This window comes from Syngnathus floridae, chromosome 2, assembly GCF_059516105.1.
Source record: "Syngnathus floridae isolate MCC-2025c chromosome 2, RoL_Sflo_1.0, whole genome shotgun sequence".
Taxonomy (NCBI): Eukaryota; Metazoa; Chordata; class Actinopteri; order Syngnathiformes; family Syngnathidae; genus Syngnathus; species Syngnathus floridae.
The window spans coordinates 18,652,207-18,669,816 of NC_142414.1; the positions used below are offsets into that span (position 1 = coordinate 18,652,207).

The window sequence follows — 17,610 nt, forward strand, 5'->3', positions numbered from 1 at the left end:
TCACTTGACAACAATTTGGATTGTGCCTTTGCATAGTGTCAAAGCAGCCATTGTGTTGCCTTGCGGCCAGCAGCAGTTCCTCCACGTGATCGGCTTGCTGAACGCCACTTGAACTTTAACTCATTAGATGGCTGCGTGAGGTCACAGGCAGCGCGTGACTCATGATTAGCACACAAAGAAGTGTTTTAAACCTTGTGACAGACGCAGGCAGATTGTAAGCTCTTGAAATAATACTATTATAAAAAGATATTCAAATGACAGCATACAGCATCAGCATATGTCCGAAAATTAGAGGCTGGCTTGTTTACTCAACTGCAGATGGGGTGAGGCAATCATTGTGAGGTAGTTGGTGACTTGTAAATTGGGATTTTTAACAGATTATTTTATTTATTTTTATTTTATTTTTTTTCAAAACGTCCCATGCACCCTTATGCATTTCAATAGCCATCACTTCGACGTGGATTTCTCTATTCACGGGTCAACCCAGTCCCATCCTCCATGACTAGAGAGGGTCCACTGCACAGGAAAACAAACTTTTTCCACGACTAATTATGTGAGAGAGCAGGAATGGGGGGGGAATCAACATCTTGAGATGGCACTAAGAAATTCAACAACACATTTGAATGTGCAAAAAAAATGATGAAAAGTCTTAGGTGTAGAAAAATATATTACAGAATGTTCAGACCCAAGTGGCTCTTTGAGAGGGAGGAAAAGGGTAGATAACAACTTTTCATCTTGAGAAAATTACTCCTAGCCAAAAGATAGATAGCTCCTTTTCATGAATGTTGGCTTTTTAAACTTTGTTTGTTAATGTCCACGTTTTGAATCTCGCCTCACTCCAGGGCAAAAAAACAATCATAGCAAAAACATTTCCTGTCCATAGCAATGATGTTTAAATTGGAAAAACAAATCACAGTGCTCTATACGCAGGGTGTCAAACATCCAGTTTGATGGTTAAATCCAGCCCGTTGAATAGATTTGAAAGTGAAAAATAGCTGAGTGACCCTGCGGCTACGTGTTATATGTATTAAGCCATCTCTCTATCTGTTAAAGGAGAACCAGTAAATGTTTTTTTCATTTCAAAATTGAAAGACTACAGAGATTTTAATGGCAAAATTTAAAACCCCACATGAAGAATGTTGTCCTACACTTTGGTATTGATCCAAGATTTCCCACATATTTGTGACCTTCTCTCAACTCATTCCGTAACAGTCTTGACTAAAACAGTGATTTTATTCTGGAACGCTCACTAAGCATCTAAACAGCAGCAAACCCCAAAGAGGTCAAATGAGTGATGGTGGTTTTGGTCCCTCAGCGTGATTGCGAGTACGAGGTGAGGGAAGTCGCTGAGTCGTGTTGACAAGAAGGCAACATAAGAGAGAAACGTTGAGCCGACTCGGCATGAATGACAAAGCGCCAACAATGATCCCTGATGAGAGCATCTTCTGGCTTCCTGCCTGCGCTCTTTTGATCATTCAGTTCTTCATTACAAATCACGGCTGATGTGTGCCACTATCGTATTCTGTCAGAAGAAGAAAAAATAAACTCCAGTCGTACACACAGTGGGCCATTCCAGATTTGGAGAAATTGTTCCCCAAGTGGAATTTCAATCATCTCTGCACAAAATAAAGTTGTTGTGACCTTACATAACCTATATGACAGAAAACATACATCAAGCTTTAAATGAACCTTTTTGCATGATTTTGGTGATAATTGTTATTATCAAAACACTTTGATTGACTTGATTTTTTAAAACTGCTCTGAGGTTTAGTGTCTCAACATATGAACATGTGACCCTGGAACTAAAACCTGCAGTGGACCAGAGCACATGTAGACAATCAATGTGAAAATTAGTTGAAGTGTTTTAGACGATGTAACGGATTATTCCATTTTCCTTTTTACTATGAGAATTTTATTCAATTTTTTTAAAAAATCAGAACAAAGCGTTGGCCAACCAGCTTCCATGTTCACTGTATTGCAAAGGAAGAACTCCACCACTATCAGTGGATTTGGTGGGGCACTGCTCTGCCTGCCCCTAATGCAGTATTAGCCCTGTCTGACATCTTCCACTCTCATATGCTATTTTATAGACTATATATTCGGAATTTATGTTAAAAAGGTCAATCCTTTGCAGACTATTATATATTTGGTTTGAAAAACAATTAGTTCTGCTCATGCCGTCAACAATAATTATAAAGACCTCGATGCCACCGTGTCATTTAATTGTCTCGCCAGTGTTTTTATTCGCATTTTATACTGCAGAGTGAAGGTTAGTAATCTCTGAGAGCTTTGAAGAGAGAACAGTCTGTCTCTTCACCAGCATGTTGGAATCTCCCCAGGCTCGTCACTGTCTTCAGTGATTATTAGTTTTGACACACACAAAAAACTCATTTAGAAATCATAGTTTGATAATTAAAAACCCAACTCATTCCATTCCCGCAGGAAGGTGAGCATGGGATGCTCGCAGCTGCTGCCAACATGCGTGTTCATTCCCAAAAAGTTGATCCTCATCAGCAGTCGCTGGTCGGCCTCGCCCTTTATGCCCCTCTTGTAGTACCAGCTCTTATTTCCATTTCAAAAGCCTTCACACTGATGCAAGTCAAATCCTGAGCAATAAACGTGGAAAAAAAAAAAAGCGCAGAGGGGGACAAACATTTTTTAGCCGATAGTACAGCAACAGTGGGCAGTTTTCAAATGAATAAAATCCAACAAAAAACAGAGTACAAACAAAAACAGCCGGAGATGTCAAAACTCAAAGATGTCCCACTGTGGAGACCCACCAGCAGCCATCATGGATTCTGTGCTTCGTGCAAACTCAATGCATTTGATTTTCGTTCCATGTTATTTTCTTTGTTTGGTTTGAGTGCTGATTGGGACCGAGTTCAGGCATTAGATGATTTGAAAGATACATTTTATACTATGCAACTTCAATCAACACAATACAACACATGCCCTGCAATCATGCGACATGATAACAAATGAAGTTGCGCCTGCACACAAATGGAAACGCTCCTCTGTTATTCTTTTGTTTGTCATTAGTTCTAATCTCAGTATTTTTACCGTGCCGGCCTGAATGCAATGCGTTATACTCCGTTCTTTATCCTCTTTGTATGCCACACTCTTTCAGCTCCAAAGAATTTGAAATCTCCCAGTGTCCTGACACTATTGCATTTTTCATTGGTATTTTAAGCAAAGAGTTGTGAGGTCTTAGAAGACGGCTGGCATTAATTCCTCTGAGGTAGACGGATTCAACTTCTCCCTGGAAAGCGGCTTAACACAAAGTTCTCCCCACCTCCAAATGACTCAACTTCTCACATATTTGAGCACACCCAAGAACAATAGCTAGACCGCAACACGGGCGCTATTTATTGTCCATAGTATGTTGCAGGCGGACATTAATTCAATTGAACACAAACTTCTAGGGTAAAAAAAAAAAAACAGTTTGGAAAACGCGCAAACATGATGACAAAGAATATTCCAATGCCATCATCCACGTATAGTATTTGGCTCTGTAAATTTTGAACAAATGATTAGGTGAGCTATTTAACTCATTCACTACCATGGATGTCAAAGATCTATTTTAACTGGGGTGGCAGTGAATGAGGTAATCAATGCTTCAATGACCATAAAGTATGTAATAATGTTACGCAATACCATTTAAACTTTTGCTAATGCCTGCCAGGAAAAGTGCAAATACTCTTTAAACCGCCATTTATACCATCCATGTTGAACATGAACTGTAAATCTGCACGACTGCTGTGAAAAGACTCATGAAATCCTTTTTCATCTGTGTGAAACATTTTCTGCATTTCATGGGCTAGAATTTGCGACATCGCCACATTGTGCAATTACAATCTTGTTTTTGAATCGCAGCAAAACCAGCGGCTGAGACTCGTCCACTCGTAAAATCTGTGATAGACAGGTAGAGATAAAAGTACCAGGCCGTTCTGGAACCTGCAATGAAAATAATGTTGCTTTGATATCAAAACCTCTTCAACTGCTTCTCATCATTTTTCTGGGCACTACTCGACTACTTGTGTTTGTCCCACATGGACTAAACTCAATTTAACACCAACTCCTTGCTAACTCACTCCGCCACAAGGGAGGCACTCTCTCTTTTTGTCAATGGACATCAGATAGCGCTTCTGTTTTTTTTTTTTTTTTTTTCTGAGCCCAAACATTTTCCTCAAACGGCACAACACAATACACTGAAACCATTTGTCCCTTTCAACTCTTTGGTTAACTGCAGCATCACACATATAATCTTATCTGTTTGTGACATCAAAGGTCACCAAATGTAATTACAGCTTTTTTTTTCTTTCTTGACGAGACAAAAGGAGGCATTTATTTGAGGATAGGTATTTATTTGGTCAAGTGGATGACACACCCCGGTATTGAAGTTGGGTTGACATCTATTTGAGTGGAGCTACAAATTATTTTGCATTATGTAAGTGGAAAATATGCGCTTCACAGTCCAGGTTGGAAGAGGTCTTGGAGTCTTTCAGAGGAATTTCTCCATGCGTGTCACACTGATTCTGGCCAGTTTGGCGATCCAGCGATTGGAGTGCGTGGTGTTGTGCGACGACGTCGGAATAAAGCCGCTCTTTCGGAGGAGGGAGATAGCCCCTGTCTGCGGCGAGCTGACATCCAGCAAAAGACGAGCGAAGCCCCGTTCTTTGCAGAAGTCCAATGCCCGCTGGGTAAGCTGGGAGCCCACCTTCCTGCGACGCCACGGGAACGCCACACCTAAGAAGGACATCTCTCCGCTATCGCCGCTCCCATCGGCCGATGATCCTGTCCCCAATCTGCCGTTCAGGATGTCATGATGCTCTTCTTCGGTTTCCCTTCTCCCGGTCACCACCACCATGCCCACCACCCGGGACAGTTCTCCGTCTCCCGCCTCCGCCACCCAGAAGCCATTATTTGGGTTGTCCAGATAGTTGGCTTGGATATCAGCCATATCTGCGCTCAACCTTCTTAGCATGTAGCCCTCGTAGATCTCGTGGCAACAGAAGTAGATGACCCCTGCCCATGCTGCGCCGAAGAGCAGTGCCTGGAAGTAGGAGCTGCCGCCGAGAACGTAGCCGGCCATAGAGATGCTCAGTGCCACACCCACGTGGTCCGGGTGGCTCATGGACTTGAAGAAGGCCGGGTATATGTTCTCACGAACGCCGTCACAAAACAACTCTGTGACCACACGTTGATCAGAGGGCCGGTATTCCCTGATGTTGAGCTGGACTGAATGAAGGAAGCAGGAGAAAGAGCTCAGCGAGGCTAATCTATGTGCAGCTTTAACATTCTTGCTGGATTTTCTGATATGGAAGCTAAGAACGGTGTTCTTGTTTTACTAAGGCAGTTTCTGTACCAAATGGATGCAAAGAGCAAATATAATAAGCACAACTCAAATCAGGATCACAAAGGTTACCATAGAAATCTTTGGATGAGAATAACAAAACCACAAACACCTCACAGAATGTGACAACTATTCCTGAACTAATCAGCTAATTAAAGAAAAATCATCCTAACTTACGGTTGTTTTTCTGGGCCATGATGACTATTCTCCTCCTCCTACGTTTTTTGTGCACTATGAACTTCTCGACACTGTGCTGGCCCCAAAACTTAAGCTACGTCTAATCAGCCAATCACAGAGGGGATGCAAATTACTCTGAACAAATCCCTTTAACACCTCCCTCCAAACACAAACACACATTGAGATCATCAAATGAAACGGCTGCCTGAGTGGACACGCTTCAAATCAAATAGATCACAGTGTTTGGATGATGGGATGTCTTTCCAAAGTTAATTATCTCAGCTGACGAACTCTGCAGTCAAGGAGGATGAGCACAAATCCCGATTAAATTAAAGCCTGATGTGCATTCAGTGTGTTCGTGCTTTTTTCCTCCGAGAAATAATATTAGCTACAGCCATGTCCTCCCCCGCACTGCCTTTAAACATATTATCGTGAAAGCAAAGTTTATATGGTGACAAACATGGTGGCAGGGTCCATGTCTTCTGATAAAGCGCCCCTCTCAACAACTGCGATTAAAGTCAAGTCAAAAATGTTCTTAATTATTTCTTTGCGCCCCTACTAGTCTAAATATGATAATCTGATCAATGTGGGATTTGTGGAATATGAATGAAGCAGAAAAATCCCCCCCCTTCTTGTCTCTCGGGGTGGCCATTTTATCTTGTGTTGTCACTTACTGTCGACTGAAATGATATCAAAGTGGCAAAGTGCTCAATTTGTGAACGTATAACGTGCATGATATCCACATTTTAAAGCGCTCGTTTGCACCGTTAAAGAAAATCTGCTTCCCGGCCAATGGAAGCGGCTCCTCTCATTGCCTTTAAAACAAGCTCACAAAAGGCAAAAAGTTTTTGTCACTGTAGAAACAGAAATAGACAAAGTTGCACAAATTCTAGCCCATCAAATATATTTGTGATGGACATTTAATACAAGTATTGCTTATTTAATACTAGTCTACAGTTACTGCAGTTATGCCTCATTTAAAATTCTAATGCCAGATAAATTTAACATCATGAGGGGATCAAATTCAAATATGTGACTTGTCATGGTAACATGCAGCCACCTAGCATTGTGGTATTAAGGTCAGGTTGAGGGCATGTTATGATGCAAACAGGAAATTTCCACGAAGCTTTCAGAGGTGCATCCCATTTACGGAGACGCCTCCTCAAGGGTGCAGCTTCAGAGATGCTCGTGTGATTTGACAGGAACACTCACACACTCATACCTGCTCTCAGAAATGTCGCATTCGCTGTGCTCCCTCCTCTACTACTGCATGCCATTCTAAATTAAACCAACTTGCATTATATAACTAACTCTAAAGATCATTGGTGGAAGTTTCTTGTTATGGCATTTCAGAATGCAATCAATATTTTCCTAGAATGCTAGTGGTTATTTTCCATTCATCCATTTTCACCACTATTTTTCCAATTCGGGGTGACGGTGTGGTTATTTTATGTTCCAATTCGATTTCGCTACTTCACCTTGACCTGTGAACTAGCATTACACTCATTTCACATTCACGCTATATTTCTTGAAAAGACCTATTGGCACGCCACTGATGCAATTGAAAACACGGATGACATGAACCACGGTTGCGCAAGCATCATGGTATGGGGGCGGGGGGAAGGGGATTATACACTATGATGTTTGGCATATTCATCTGATACCAGGGATCATGGATCAGTATGAATTAATGAGAATACTGAAGGAGTAATGTGACTTAATACAAATGTGGAAATATCCTTCAAACCATGCAGCATTTTGCTTCCAGTTCAACAAAGTGGAGTGGCCAGAAAATGTGATGCAAAAAACCAAAATACTTCGTATTGGTGGCGTTATCCAGTGTTTTGAGTTTGCACATGAACACGTCTTCCCTTTTCCTCACTCCCTCGCTCGTACACACACACACCACACACACACACACCACACACACCACACACTGGCTATGATTCCACGAAACCAACACGCTTTCAAACAAACTACTTGAAGGTATTTACAGCTATTTTTAATTTATTTTATTGGAAATGAGCCGGAAGTACTTGAGGGCTGATTGGTCATTGTCACAAAACCAATTCAGTTGCTGTGGAAACACAACTGGTCTGCTTGGTATGCTTGTCACACGATGGCCGCATTAAGAGTCTAAAGCATTAAATTCCTCCTCATATGCAGGCATCATTTAAACACACTCCACACAACTTCAACTCTTGCCCACTCGCTTCAAAACTTTGAAATTGAACCTGACGTGTCTCCAAAGTGCTTACGTGTCGTGCAAAAACAGCACACAAATTTCCATTTAGTCCAAATGTCTTCCATTATTTTATGAATGCATTTCTGCATGTGCAATAAAGTGGCTCAGTACTGATGGAATGCTTTTATCTGGGAGTGCTCATCAAACCAAACGAAGTTGGATCACCCATGCTTTTTTTAACTTTTCATTTGTGTTGTGTATGAAGGACTTGACATCTTGTTAGTTTCTTTGATGAAGAATTTTCCCTTGTCACAATTGTGCACAGCTGTGATTCTTCAGGGTGTGCCCAGACAAAAGTGAGACGCGATCTCACCTCAAAGTGAGTGCTCAACTAATCATCATCCTGGAAATAAGAGGATTGCACGCAAATGCACACTCTCTCAAGAGGCTAGCGAATATGTTTAAAATTCAAGTGAATAAATCAGAACACTGGCGACAGGGAGACTTATGGCAGGACAGAGATACAGAGGAACTGCTAAGGCGAGGATGTACTGACGTACTAAAAAAATATCTCCAAGGCCTGCATACAGAAAAATAGGCTAAAAGGGACACTTTGATATTCAGCACCCTTGAACCATTCTAAAACCAGTCCATCAGTGAACATGCAATGAAAATACAGTCATTTCCTTCTGACAATTTTTTTTTCATTTATTAAGGCATTACAATAATCGGGCACTATTTTAGTTACACGTTTTTATGTATTTTATATCAACAAGAAAATAAAAACAAATATTATTCGTTGTAGTAGTTGCCATTTCCCCAGGAGGGTGTGGATACATATTCATATAAAAATGTGACATCACTGTGATTGACTGAAATCTTTTTAACGGTATACAAATTAAAAAAACAGGGGGTCAATGATGTTGATGAAAATCTTGTCAACAGAGATATGGTATAGAATACCAATACACAAGAATTCATCTTCTACATCCTCGTTAATGTTTACATCAAAAAGATGGTGGGCCTTTCACCCAGAGTCAGATGGGATAGGCTCCAGCTCCCTTGTGACCCTAATGAGTATAAACAGCTTTGAAAATGGATAAATGCTATATTGGAAGACATAAATGTTGACCACAATAAACGTGAGATCCTTCTAAAAGCTCTTAACTGTCACGGTGCAAAATAGAGAATAACTGCAAATAATCCAGAGTTAAAAAAAAAAAAAAAAAAAGTCCATGGTGCGCTTAGATATGCCGGGGCCTATGTACAAGCTCACAATTTCACGATCACATAATTGTTATTGCTTCTCTACCGAGTGAGTCATAATAATCGCTGTCTAGGACAACGTAAGTGCGTTGGACGAGTAGAAAAACTATCCAGAGGAGAAAAAAAAATCCACAGGGTGCTCATTCGTTCCACTCCAGTTATTAGTGATAATAGCTACCTTCACAAATAGAAATGAACAGAACGTAGAACTGTGTAATGAAATAAGGGCATATATAAATGGGCTGGAATCCAATTGCTTAAAAAGCAGTGAGACAGTGGGGATGGCGACGGGGGTTTGTTAAATAATCACAAGCCTGCCCTTATTGCACATAGGCTCGATCACAAAGCTCACCATGACAATCTGAGTGATAGGACATAAAGACTTTGAGGATTTAAGGTAAAGTGTGGGACACAAACCTGATGTTTGCAATCATTTAAGATTTATAAGGCACACAAATGTTGTAACTTGAAGTATTATGTTTGGGACTTTTATTAGTTTCACAATATTGAGTTGAGTCCCTTTGCTTCCTTGGACGCTTTGCAGGGATGTCGTTCATTTCATTACTGTCTATCACGTTGATCAGCCAAGACTGCAAAGACACGTGCTACTGCAGCATTAAGCGGTACAACAACAAAGACAAAGTCAGCTTGTGTGTGAGTGTGTGTGTTTGCAATTAAGATGGGCAAGCGCCCTGGGAACACTGCTTTCCCCGAGCTAACAGCCTGCGGTTTATTTAAAGATTTCTTTATCTTCATTTATGAATGACTAGAAGTAGAAATCAAGGGAAATTTTTTATTCCCACAACAATGCTCTCTTAGAATCCCATCCCCTGCCCTGTGTGTGCAGCATAATGTGTAACATTGGATTTCCATTTCCACAACACAAGTAAGCAAGTTAGTCATTATACAAAAAAATTGTAAAAAATTCTATGAATATCATTACCAGTGGCTAAATTTATTAGAAAAACAATTTTGGACATACTGTAGCATAGCAACTTTGAGGAGAGTGTTCAGAGTGCAGAATAACTAGAAGACGCCTGACTAAGAGGGCTTCGGGTAAACCTCCCAACCATATACCGTATTTTCCGGACTATAAGGCGCACCGGACTATAAGGCATACCTTCAATGAATGGCCCATTTTAAAATTGTCCTTATATAAGGCGCACCGGACTATAAGGCGCACCATTAATGCATCATGTCAGATTTTTAATCAAAATCAAATCATTCTCCATTTTATCTTTTTTATTTCAACTTCAGACGCAACAAATTACTTTATAATCAAAAAATAATGATCCATAGTCTTTTTGATTCATGATTCATAGTCTTCAGCGGGCCACTTATGATTGATTTCATGACACAATGATTCAGGCTAGTTTAAATTTAGGAATTTGATCCATATATAAGCCACACCGGACTATAAGGCGCACTGTCGGCTTTTGAGAAAATTTTAGGTTTTTAGGAGCGCCTTGTCGTCCGGAAAATACGATACTGTAAGTCTGTCACAAATGCTTGGTACCGAAAGGGACAGACCCGATTCATTCATCAGCTTTAAAGGCTGGTGTTTGGTAGCATTTCAGGTTTTGTGGAATTGTAAATGAAAACGCCATTGACAAAACGTACTCCATATGTCAGGCATGTCCAACAAAATTCAAATGTAGCTACATGCAAAATTACAGTTTCCAATGGTCCAGTTAGTACATTCAAATGTTTAAATAAGTTTGAACATGATCACAGGTATGTTCGAACATTCTCTCAAATACATTTGAACGTTCTCGCAAATATGTTGGAACGTTCTTGCAAATACGTTTGAAAGTATTAGCCAGCTAAATGCACAAGTCAATAGCCTTCCCTTTGAACTGGCTGTAATAGAAAAGGGATGAATTACAAAACTTTCGAGTTTTGATGGAAAAGTTAACTCTCATAACTTTTCTTAGTGATGCTGATGTTAATGATAATGCGCAAGCATTTGGTCAGTTCACATCGGCAAAGCTGATGACCTCTGGGTGGCTCCAGCGAGCCAATCTAAAAGTCCACATGTTGCGCCTCAATATTCCTCAGACGGCATTTACCAAAGAAGAATGAATACTTTACATTCACCCCGGCAGGATTATGCTCTAGAAAAGATTTTAAAAAGCAGATCAGTCATATTAGCGCCGCGTCGACTCAGCTCTGCTGTCAGCCAATTAGCTTCAATTGATGTTGCAACAACATGCGCCGTCGTCATTCTCACACAAGGACTCACTTTTACGGCCTAATAGTATGCTACAACCGCGGGATAACAAGGACGAATTATGAGTTGTTTTCTCTTTTAAATCAAATTTTCCAGTCAGCATTGTAAAAGCATCTGCAATGTGGCTGTAAAATGTTTGAGATTTGCAAAGCGGTGACTCGGTATGGTGCTGTTTTTCCTACAAGACGGTGCATATTATATTTAATTTCAAAACACAATTTGAAGTTTGTATACAACTCAATTATTTGGATAAGTATAAACACAGTAAACAAGAAGCAGTTTGTCTTCCAAAAACACTCGTGCGGTGATGCGTGAAGAGGAACAACACATTCTGGTAACCTAATCGAAGGTGTGTGCTTAACATGGCCGCGTCTCAGTTGAGGTTATGGGTTTGAATTTCCTTCCCGAGTGGAGTTTTCATGTTGTCCGGATGTCAAGTCAAGTCAAGTCAAGTTTATTTGTATAGCCCTAAATCACAAACAGTCTCAAAGGGCTTCACATAGCCAAAATTGACAATTATTCTCAAAGCATCCCCTGATCTTAAGCTCCCAAAAGGGCAAGGAAAAACTCAAAAAAAACCTGCCAGGGGAAAATGAGAAACCTTGAGAAGGGACCACAGATGGAAGGATCCCCCTTTCAGGATCACCAGGATGCTTGTGTAGGTTTTCTCCAGGTATTCTGGCTTCCTCTCAGATCCCCAAAACGTGCACGTTAGGTTCAGTGAAGACTCTACATTGTCTATAGGTGTGAATGTGAGAGTGAATGATTGCTGGTTTATAAGTGACCAGTCCTATCTAGGTCCCAGTTGACCCTTGACCTTAAGAGGATGAGAGCCTCTGTATAGAAAATAGCTGAACTCATTTTGCATTCTGTAACATTGCTCAGTCAGGCTTTTATGAAGAGTGCATTATGGATGTTACATCCGAAATAATGATTTGATTGACAAAAACACTTTGCACTTGATTTCCGTCTACATTAAATCAAATTTGGGACGGTTGATTTTTGAAAAACAAAATGCTCTCAACCAAACAATGTCACAGGCTTTAAAAGAATTTCAACACCGTCAGCTAATGGAGGTCTAATGGAAAATGCATATACAATAACTATCCATTCTGCCCTGTTCCCACTGTATTTAAGTAAAAGTAGATATTGCTTTTATTAAGACTGCTCATGGGAAATTACATTTCAGGAGTATATAAAGAAAACAGCAATTTCACTTGTCCATGTCACTTACTGTACACATTACGTGACCTGGCCTTTCTTTTAAAATGTCTGTCACCAGATCACAAGTAGTCAATAAATCCAGTTTATAATCTGACTTCACTGTAAAATGTCTGGCCCAGGTCACCGTTTCATTCAAAGCGTTTACAGAAACCAGTGTTTCTTGTGTCATTTAAAACCTGATTCATAGAAGTAATTATATAATTTGATCAACATTTATATGCTCAAAACACCACCTTGGCCAAGATAAAATTAAAACTGCTGTCTTAAAAATTGGACTGGCCCAGGAAGGTGGGTCAAATTGACCCAACTTTGGGTTGTTTTGCACAAATAAAACAATCATTTTGGGGGGGTAGAATAAAAACATTGGTTCAGGCCCAGTCGGGTCAAATCGACACGTATTACTTCGAGAAGTGATACTATGGCTGCTGACTTTTGCAAATCAAAGGTGCAGCATGGAATAAAGAAACTGCAGCATCCTCCGTGGAAATGTTTGACTGTTCTGACATTTGGACAATCGTGCAAGAGCAAAGGGCAAACACAATTGTTTCTTCACTGTAGAGCCACAGAGGAGATCACGTAGATGGGCCAACATTGGAGAAGAGAGGTAGGTGAAGAGCACGTACAAAAAGACTCCACTTAAGCCTCGCTTTTGTCATATTCCAGTTTCTTCAAGGTTCTTTGATCACGTGTTTTGGTGCGGCGAGACCGACTGACATAACTTCTAGCTGGCCATGGTCATTTGTTTTTCAGTGCTGGGGAAACAGCGACCCGCTGTGGAGGGTCACTGCAAGTAGCATCACTTGCAAAACATTGGGAATATCAATATATTTAATGAGAAAAACCTCCGATGACTACCTTGAGTTGATCATTTCGGTTAATCTTAAAACTCAATTATAACCTGTGTCTAAGGGGATTGTGCTTGACTTAATATAAATTAATCTGTATTTTCATTTCTACTACGTCTCAAGTATCCTATGAAAACAAACATTAAATGTTTCCGAGTGGATAGTCCCACTGCATGGAAAAATGCCAAACAAGCAGTTTTCCCAGTGCGCTTCAACTCAGCTCATCAACGTAAGAGTAAACAAGATCCGAAGGGGAAATAAGTTCAGTCTTTTCCATGCATCTTCTTCTTTTAACAAGTGCTGTGTAAAGATGCTGTGTGGTCTTAATTACAGGTAGTTCTTTATCAGGAATTTGTATGTGGAGCAGGAGAGTGCACCAGCAGGGGACCACTCAAGTGCGATCCACAAGCAGATCAACCAGCGATGTCTACTTCAACCATTTTATTACTCAACTGGCACTTATCATGAACAATACTGTAGTTGTGATACATTTTTGTTTTTCTTACCTACCCACGACTGACCCTCATCATTACCATTTATTTTCTACTGCACTTGTCCTCATGGAGCCAAGTCAGCTTTGTGCGAGGTGAGCTAAATCCTGGATAAGTTGCCAGTCAATCGCAAAGCACATATTTACACATAGATAACACTTTGTCATCTATGAATCTAAAATGAATATAACAGGCATATTTATGTAAAGTGGGAGGAAGCCCGACTACTTGTAGTAAACACCCACAAGCACAGGAAGAAGATACAAAATCTATACCAGAAGGCTGGAGCCAAGATTTGATCCCTGAAACCATTGGATTTAAAATATTTGCCACAAATTAACCTTAAAAAAAGAGAGACTGAATAATATATACTTGAATGGCATTTATTTATTTCATTTTTTCCCCCTATTGTTGATTGTTGTCCTTGAGGTTCTTCACGATAACATCACAAGTCGGGTCCATCTGGACCTTCTGTTTGTGTGTCGAAAGTTCTATCAAAGTCCTTACGAGGTGTGTTGACAATGTCTCGCCTCAGCTTTCATCCGCCTCCAAGTTGATGTTGTTACCGAACTTGGCGTAGAGCTGCACCTTCAGATCCGACAACAGTTGCTGGATGGTTGACACTCGGTCATCAAGCTCTTTAACCTCCTGCTTCAATGCTTCCTGCTCACACAATCAAGCCACTTACAATTACACACAGTGGATGATTCAAAGGCCTGTTCCAAAGAAAAATTCAGTGGCTTTTGTTTTCCAGTTCACTGCTTATTTTCCACTCCATTGTCTGCCAAGGCTGTTGTTATTCCCGGTCCCACGGTGCAGAATGGTGACGTCTTTTGCCTTTTAATTACGTAAAGTCGGATAAATGCGACCTCTCAGTTCAGAGAGATGTGTTTCGGATCAAGGACCATAGATGAAAGTGACCCATGTTGGACTTGAAACAAAAAATCAGTACATAACAAGATAAAGAAAGACAAGTCTGTAGAACCCAAGGAAAATTTCAGTGGCGTACAACTTCGCTGTATCATAATGAGAGTTGCCTCTTGCATTTTGGTCACCTACATAAAGAGAGTGAAAAACCAGAGGAGCGACAAACTATATCCAAAGTTATACCTTTGTTTTTAAATGAGTACCTGTCCGACAGTGTCAATAAGAGCTGACCATTATATTTGTGTACATTTCTTCCATCATGTTTAATCCTAATTTATTGATGTGTGGTTTTTAACCATAAACTCCCTTCACTGATTGGCTGGGAGAATTCACATGGTTCGGTTTGGATTAGAGTAAATCGTTTCTTACCCTGCACGGGTATAATTCATTGCTTTATGTTGTTTTGCATGAGTAAAAAAATAAAGCATAAAACGTAACACAATCAAAAATCACAGTTATATTCAATCAATGGAAATCATTTCATACAATGCATCAACTTGATAAGCATAGCGTGGTGATAGGAGATATGAAGTGAACCTACCTTGGCAGCCTCCAGCATCTCTTGCGATTCTTCCTGCGTGTGACTAATGAAAACGTCACCAATTTGATAAGGGATCAAAAGTGAGTCATCGTCAAACATTAATAGGTCGTCGCTGGCGTCCTCCAAATTCTGCAGTGATTTCTGCAAGGCAAGAGAGCACATCAGTGGTGGGAATCACAGACAAAGTCACAATATTAGCAAACCTCACCTTCTTTGCCTCAATTTCTTTGTTTAGTTCTGCCATTCGATTCGTGCTCCTGGCGAACTTATTGATCTTCTGCTGGTCTTCAAAAGTGACATTGACATCTTCGACCCCCTAGGAGTGAGAAATGCAGGTTGGTGAAGTCAAACAAGATACACGTATTGTTGAATTTGCATAATAAACTGTAATTCTGTGATTGGGAAATATTCTGGAGGTCTCAACATGCATAAAGACTCCATTTTGATAATCACGCATATCCTTGAGAAAATGTATGTATTTTAGGAGTCTACAATGCAGCACCTCAATTTATAAATTAGTAGAACTGCTACGATTTTATTCTACTGCTGTGTTTTTCGTTCCTATTGATGCTTTCATTCATGAATTCAAACGACACGGGCATGGTATTACGCTAACTTTTCTCCAAAACCCAGAAATTACAGATACCTACAGGGCACGCAACCCAGCTGAGAACAGAATGAAGCGAGATTAAACTTTGCAACCGCTATAATAGGCGAATCTGAACGATTTAACAAGCGTAATGCATTGTCATTTTGTTCATTCGTCTGTCTGCTTATTTAAAAAAATGAGAGATCGTTTGAGCAACGAATATGCTATCCAACTAATTACTAATAAATCGCAGAATAATCACGCAGAATGACTGGCGAGGTAGCTGGCTGCTACTTAGCACATGCTGCTATGATTGAAATGAGGGTGTGACCGCGATCAAAAATCCTCGGAAGCGCGCTCTTATACTACCGACAGTTTAATTTACTAAACACACATCCATACAAAAGCGGTAGTATATGTTCGAAACCAGAAATATTCTTTTAAAATCAACTTACGGTTGTTGATTTTATGGTTGCAGCCATCTTCAGTTCTTCGTTGAAACAGTGGGGAAACGAGTGTCAGGATGGAGCTAACAGCGCCCCCATGCGCCGCGGTAGACCTTTTTTTTTTTCTCTCGTACAGAGAAGTGGGCACAACCTTTCAAGAAATTTTTGTTGTTGCATGAGGCATATTTTGCATTTTCCCACAGTTTAGAACAGTTTTAATTTCACACTTGGCAGTATGGTATCTGACAGGTTAGTCCATACAGTTCAAAGGTCATGGGTTGTAAACTGCTGGGAAAGGCTCCAGCACACCCATGTACCCAGTGAGGCTAAGCAGTGGCAGACAATGTCACATTTAATGGGTGGACAGGCACTATTTGGATACAAACATGTATGAAAAATGTCAGAGGTGTTATTAAATGAGTCCACTGTCATTATATCTCCAGCAAACAGTACCGCGCCCTAACCTCAAATATTTACTGAACATCTGTAAAGAAAGAACACCATGAATCCATTCTAAATGTGCATGCTATACACAGTAGCACCCCAAAAATCGAGCCCAATCTTTTCCATGATGCTTCGTTGTATGAGCCCAGCAGCATTCTTAGCCATTATTTCTTTATGTATTGAAAAAAAATAATCTTATTTGACACACACACGTACTCCATTTGCCATGAAAAAAAGTGCATTAAATACATGTATTGTGTATTAAACACTTTTTTGAGCATTGTTGTAATTGGCATGTGTCATTGCCACCACGTCTGATACAAAGAGCGCACTCCAGACTGGGGGAATCCAACTCCCACCTTAATGTGCACGCCACAATTGGTACATTGTGCTCAAGCATTCCAACACTTACCATCAATACAGCACATTTAGGTCCATTTAAAAAGAAAAAAAACATGTTTTTCTTCCACAGTGTAACTGAGTGATGTCAGTGTTGGCTTCTGAGAGAAACAAAACAAACGCTAAAGGAACTTTTGTCCCCGTAATCGCGACACATTTCGACAGCTAAAAAAAACGAAGACTGATAAAAGGAAGAAATCGGTTGATGAGCTGTCGTCTTGGATGGTGAAAGGTTTGCAGAATTGAGAGGCATTGTGCAATCTTTAACGGGACAATGATCTAATCACAGAGCTCTGTCTTTTTTGATGAGCTCTGATCAAAAAGAGCCCATACTCGCTCTTGACAGGTCACAAACATCTTTGCTTTGAAATGGAATAATGTCACATTCGATATTTTAAGCCTCATGTCGGTTTTGATTAAATGGAACTGGAATCTTAATAAAATAAAACAAAAAGACAACTGGAATGTCACTCAGCTGAGTGCAGAGCCGCCG

General features: G+C 40.3%; 2 protein-coding genes across 2 annotated transcripts; both read right to left on the bottom strand.

Moving 5' to 3' along the window:
- Positions 1 to 4,343: 4,343 nt before the first annotated feature.
- On the bottom strand, positions 4,344 to 5,601 carry LOC148402411 (putative N-acetyltransferase camello). Its single transcript, XM_088368959.1, has 2 exons — positions 5,531 to 5,601; positions 4,344 to 5,238 (listed from the first exon to the last, which is right to left on the bottom strand). The coding sequence occupies exons 1-2, from the start codon at positions 5,547 to 5,549 to the stop codon at positions 4,502 to 4,504; spliced, it is 756 nt and encodes a 251-aa protein (XP_088225085.1). The 5' UTR covers positions 5,550 to 5,601; the 3' UTR covers positions 4,344 to 4,501.
- Positions 5,602 to 14,138: 8,537 nt separating this feature from the next.
- Positions 14,139 to 16,425, bottom strand: pfdn4 (prefoldin subunit 4). Its single transcript, XM_088370064.1, has 4 exons — positions 16,284 to 16,425; positions 15,448 to 15,555; positions 15,240 to 15,380; positions 14,139 to 14,434 (listed from the first exon to the last, which is right to left on the bottom strand). The coding sequence occupies exons 1-4, from the start codon at positions 16,308 to 16,310 to the stop codon at positions 14,303 to 14,305; spliced, it is 408 nt and encodes a 135-aa protein (XP_088226190.1). The 5' UTR covers positions 16,311 to 16,425; the 3' UTR covers positions 14,139 to 14,302.
- Between the last annotated feature and the right edge of the window lie 1,185 nt (positions 16,426 to 17,610).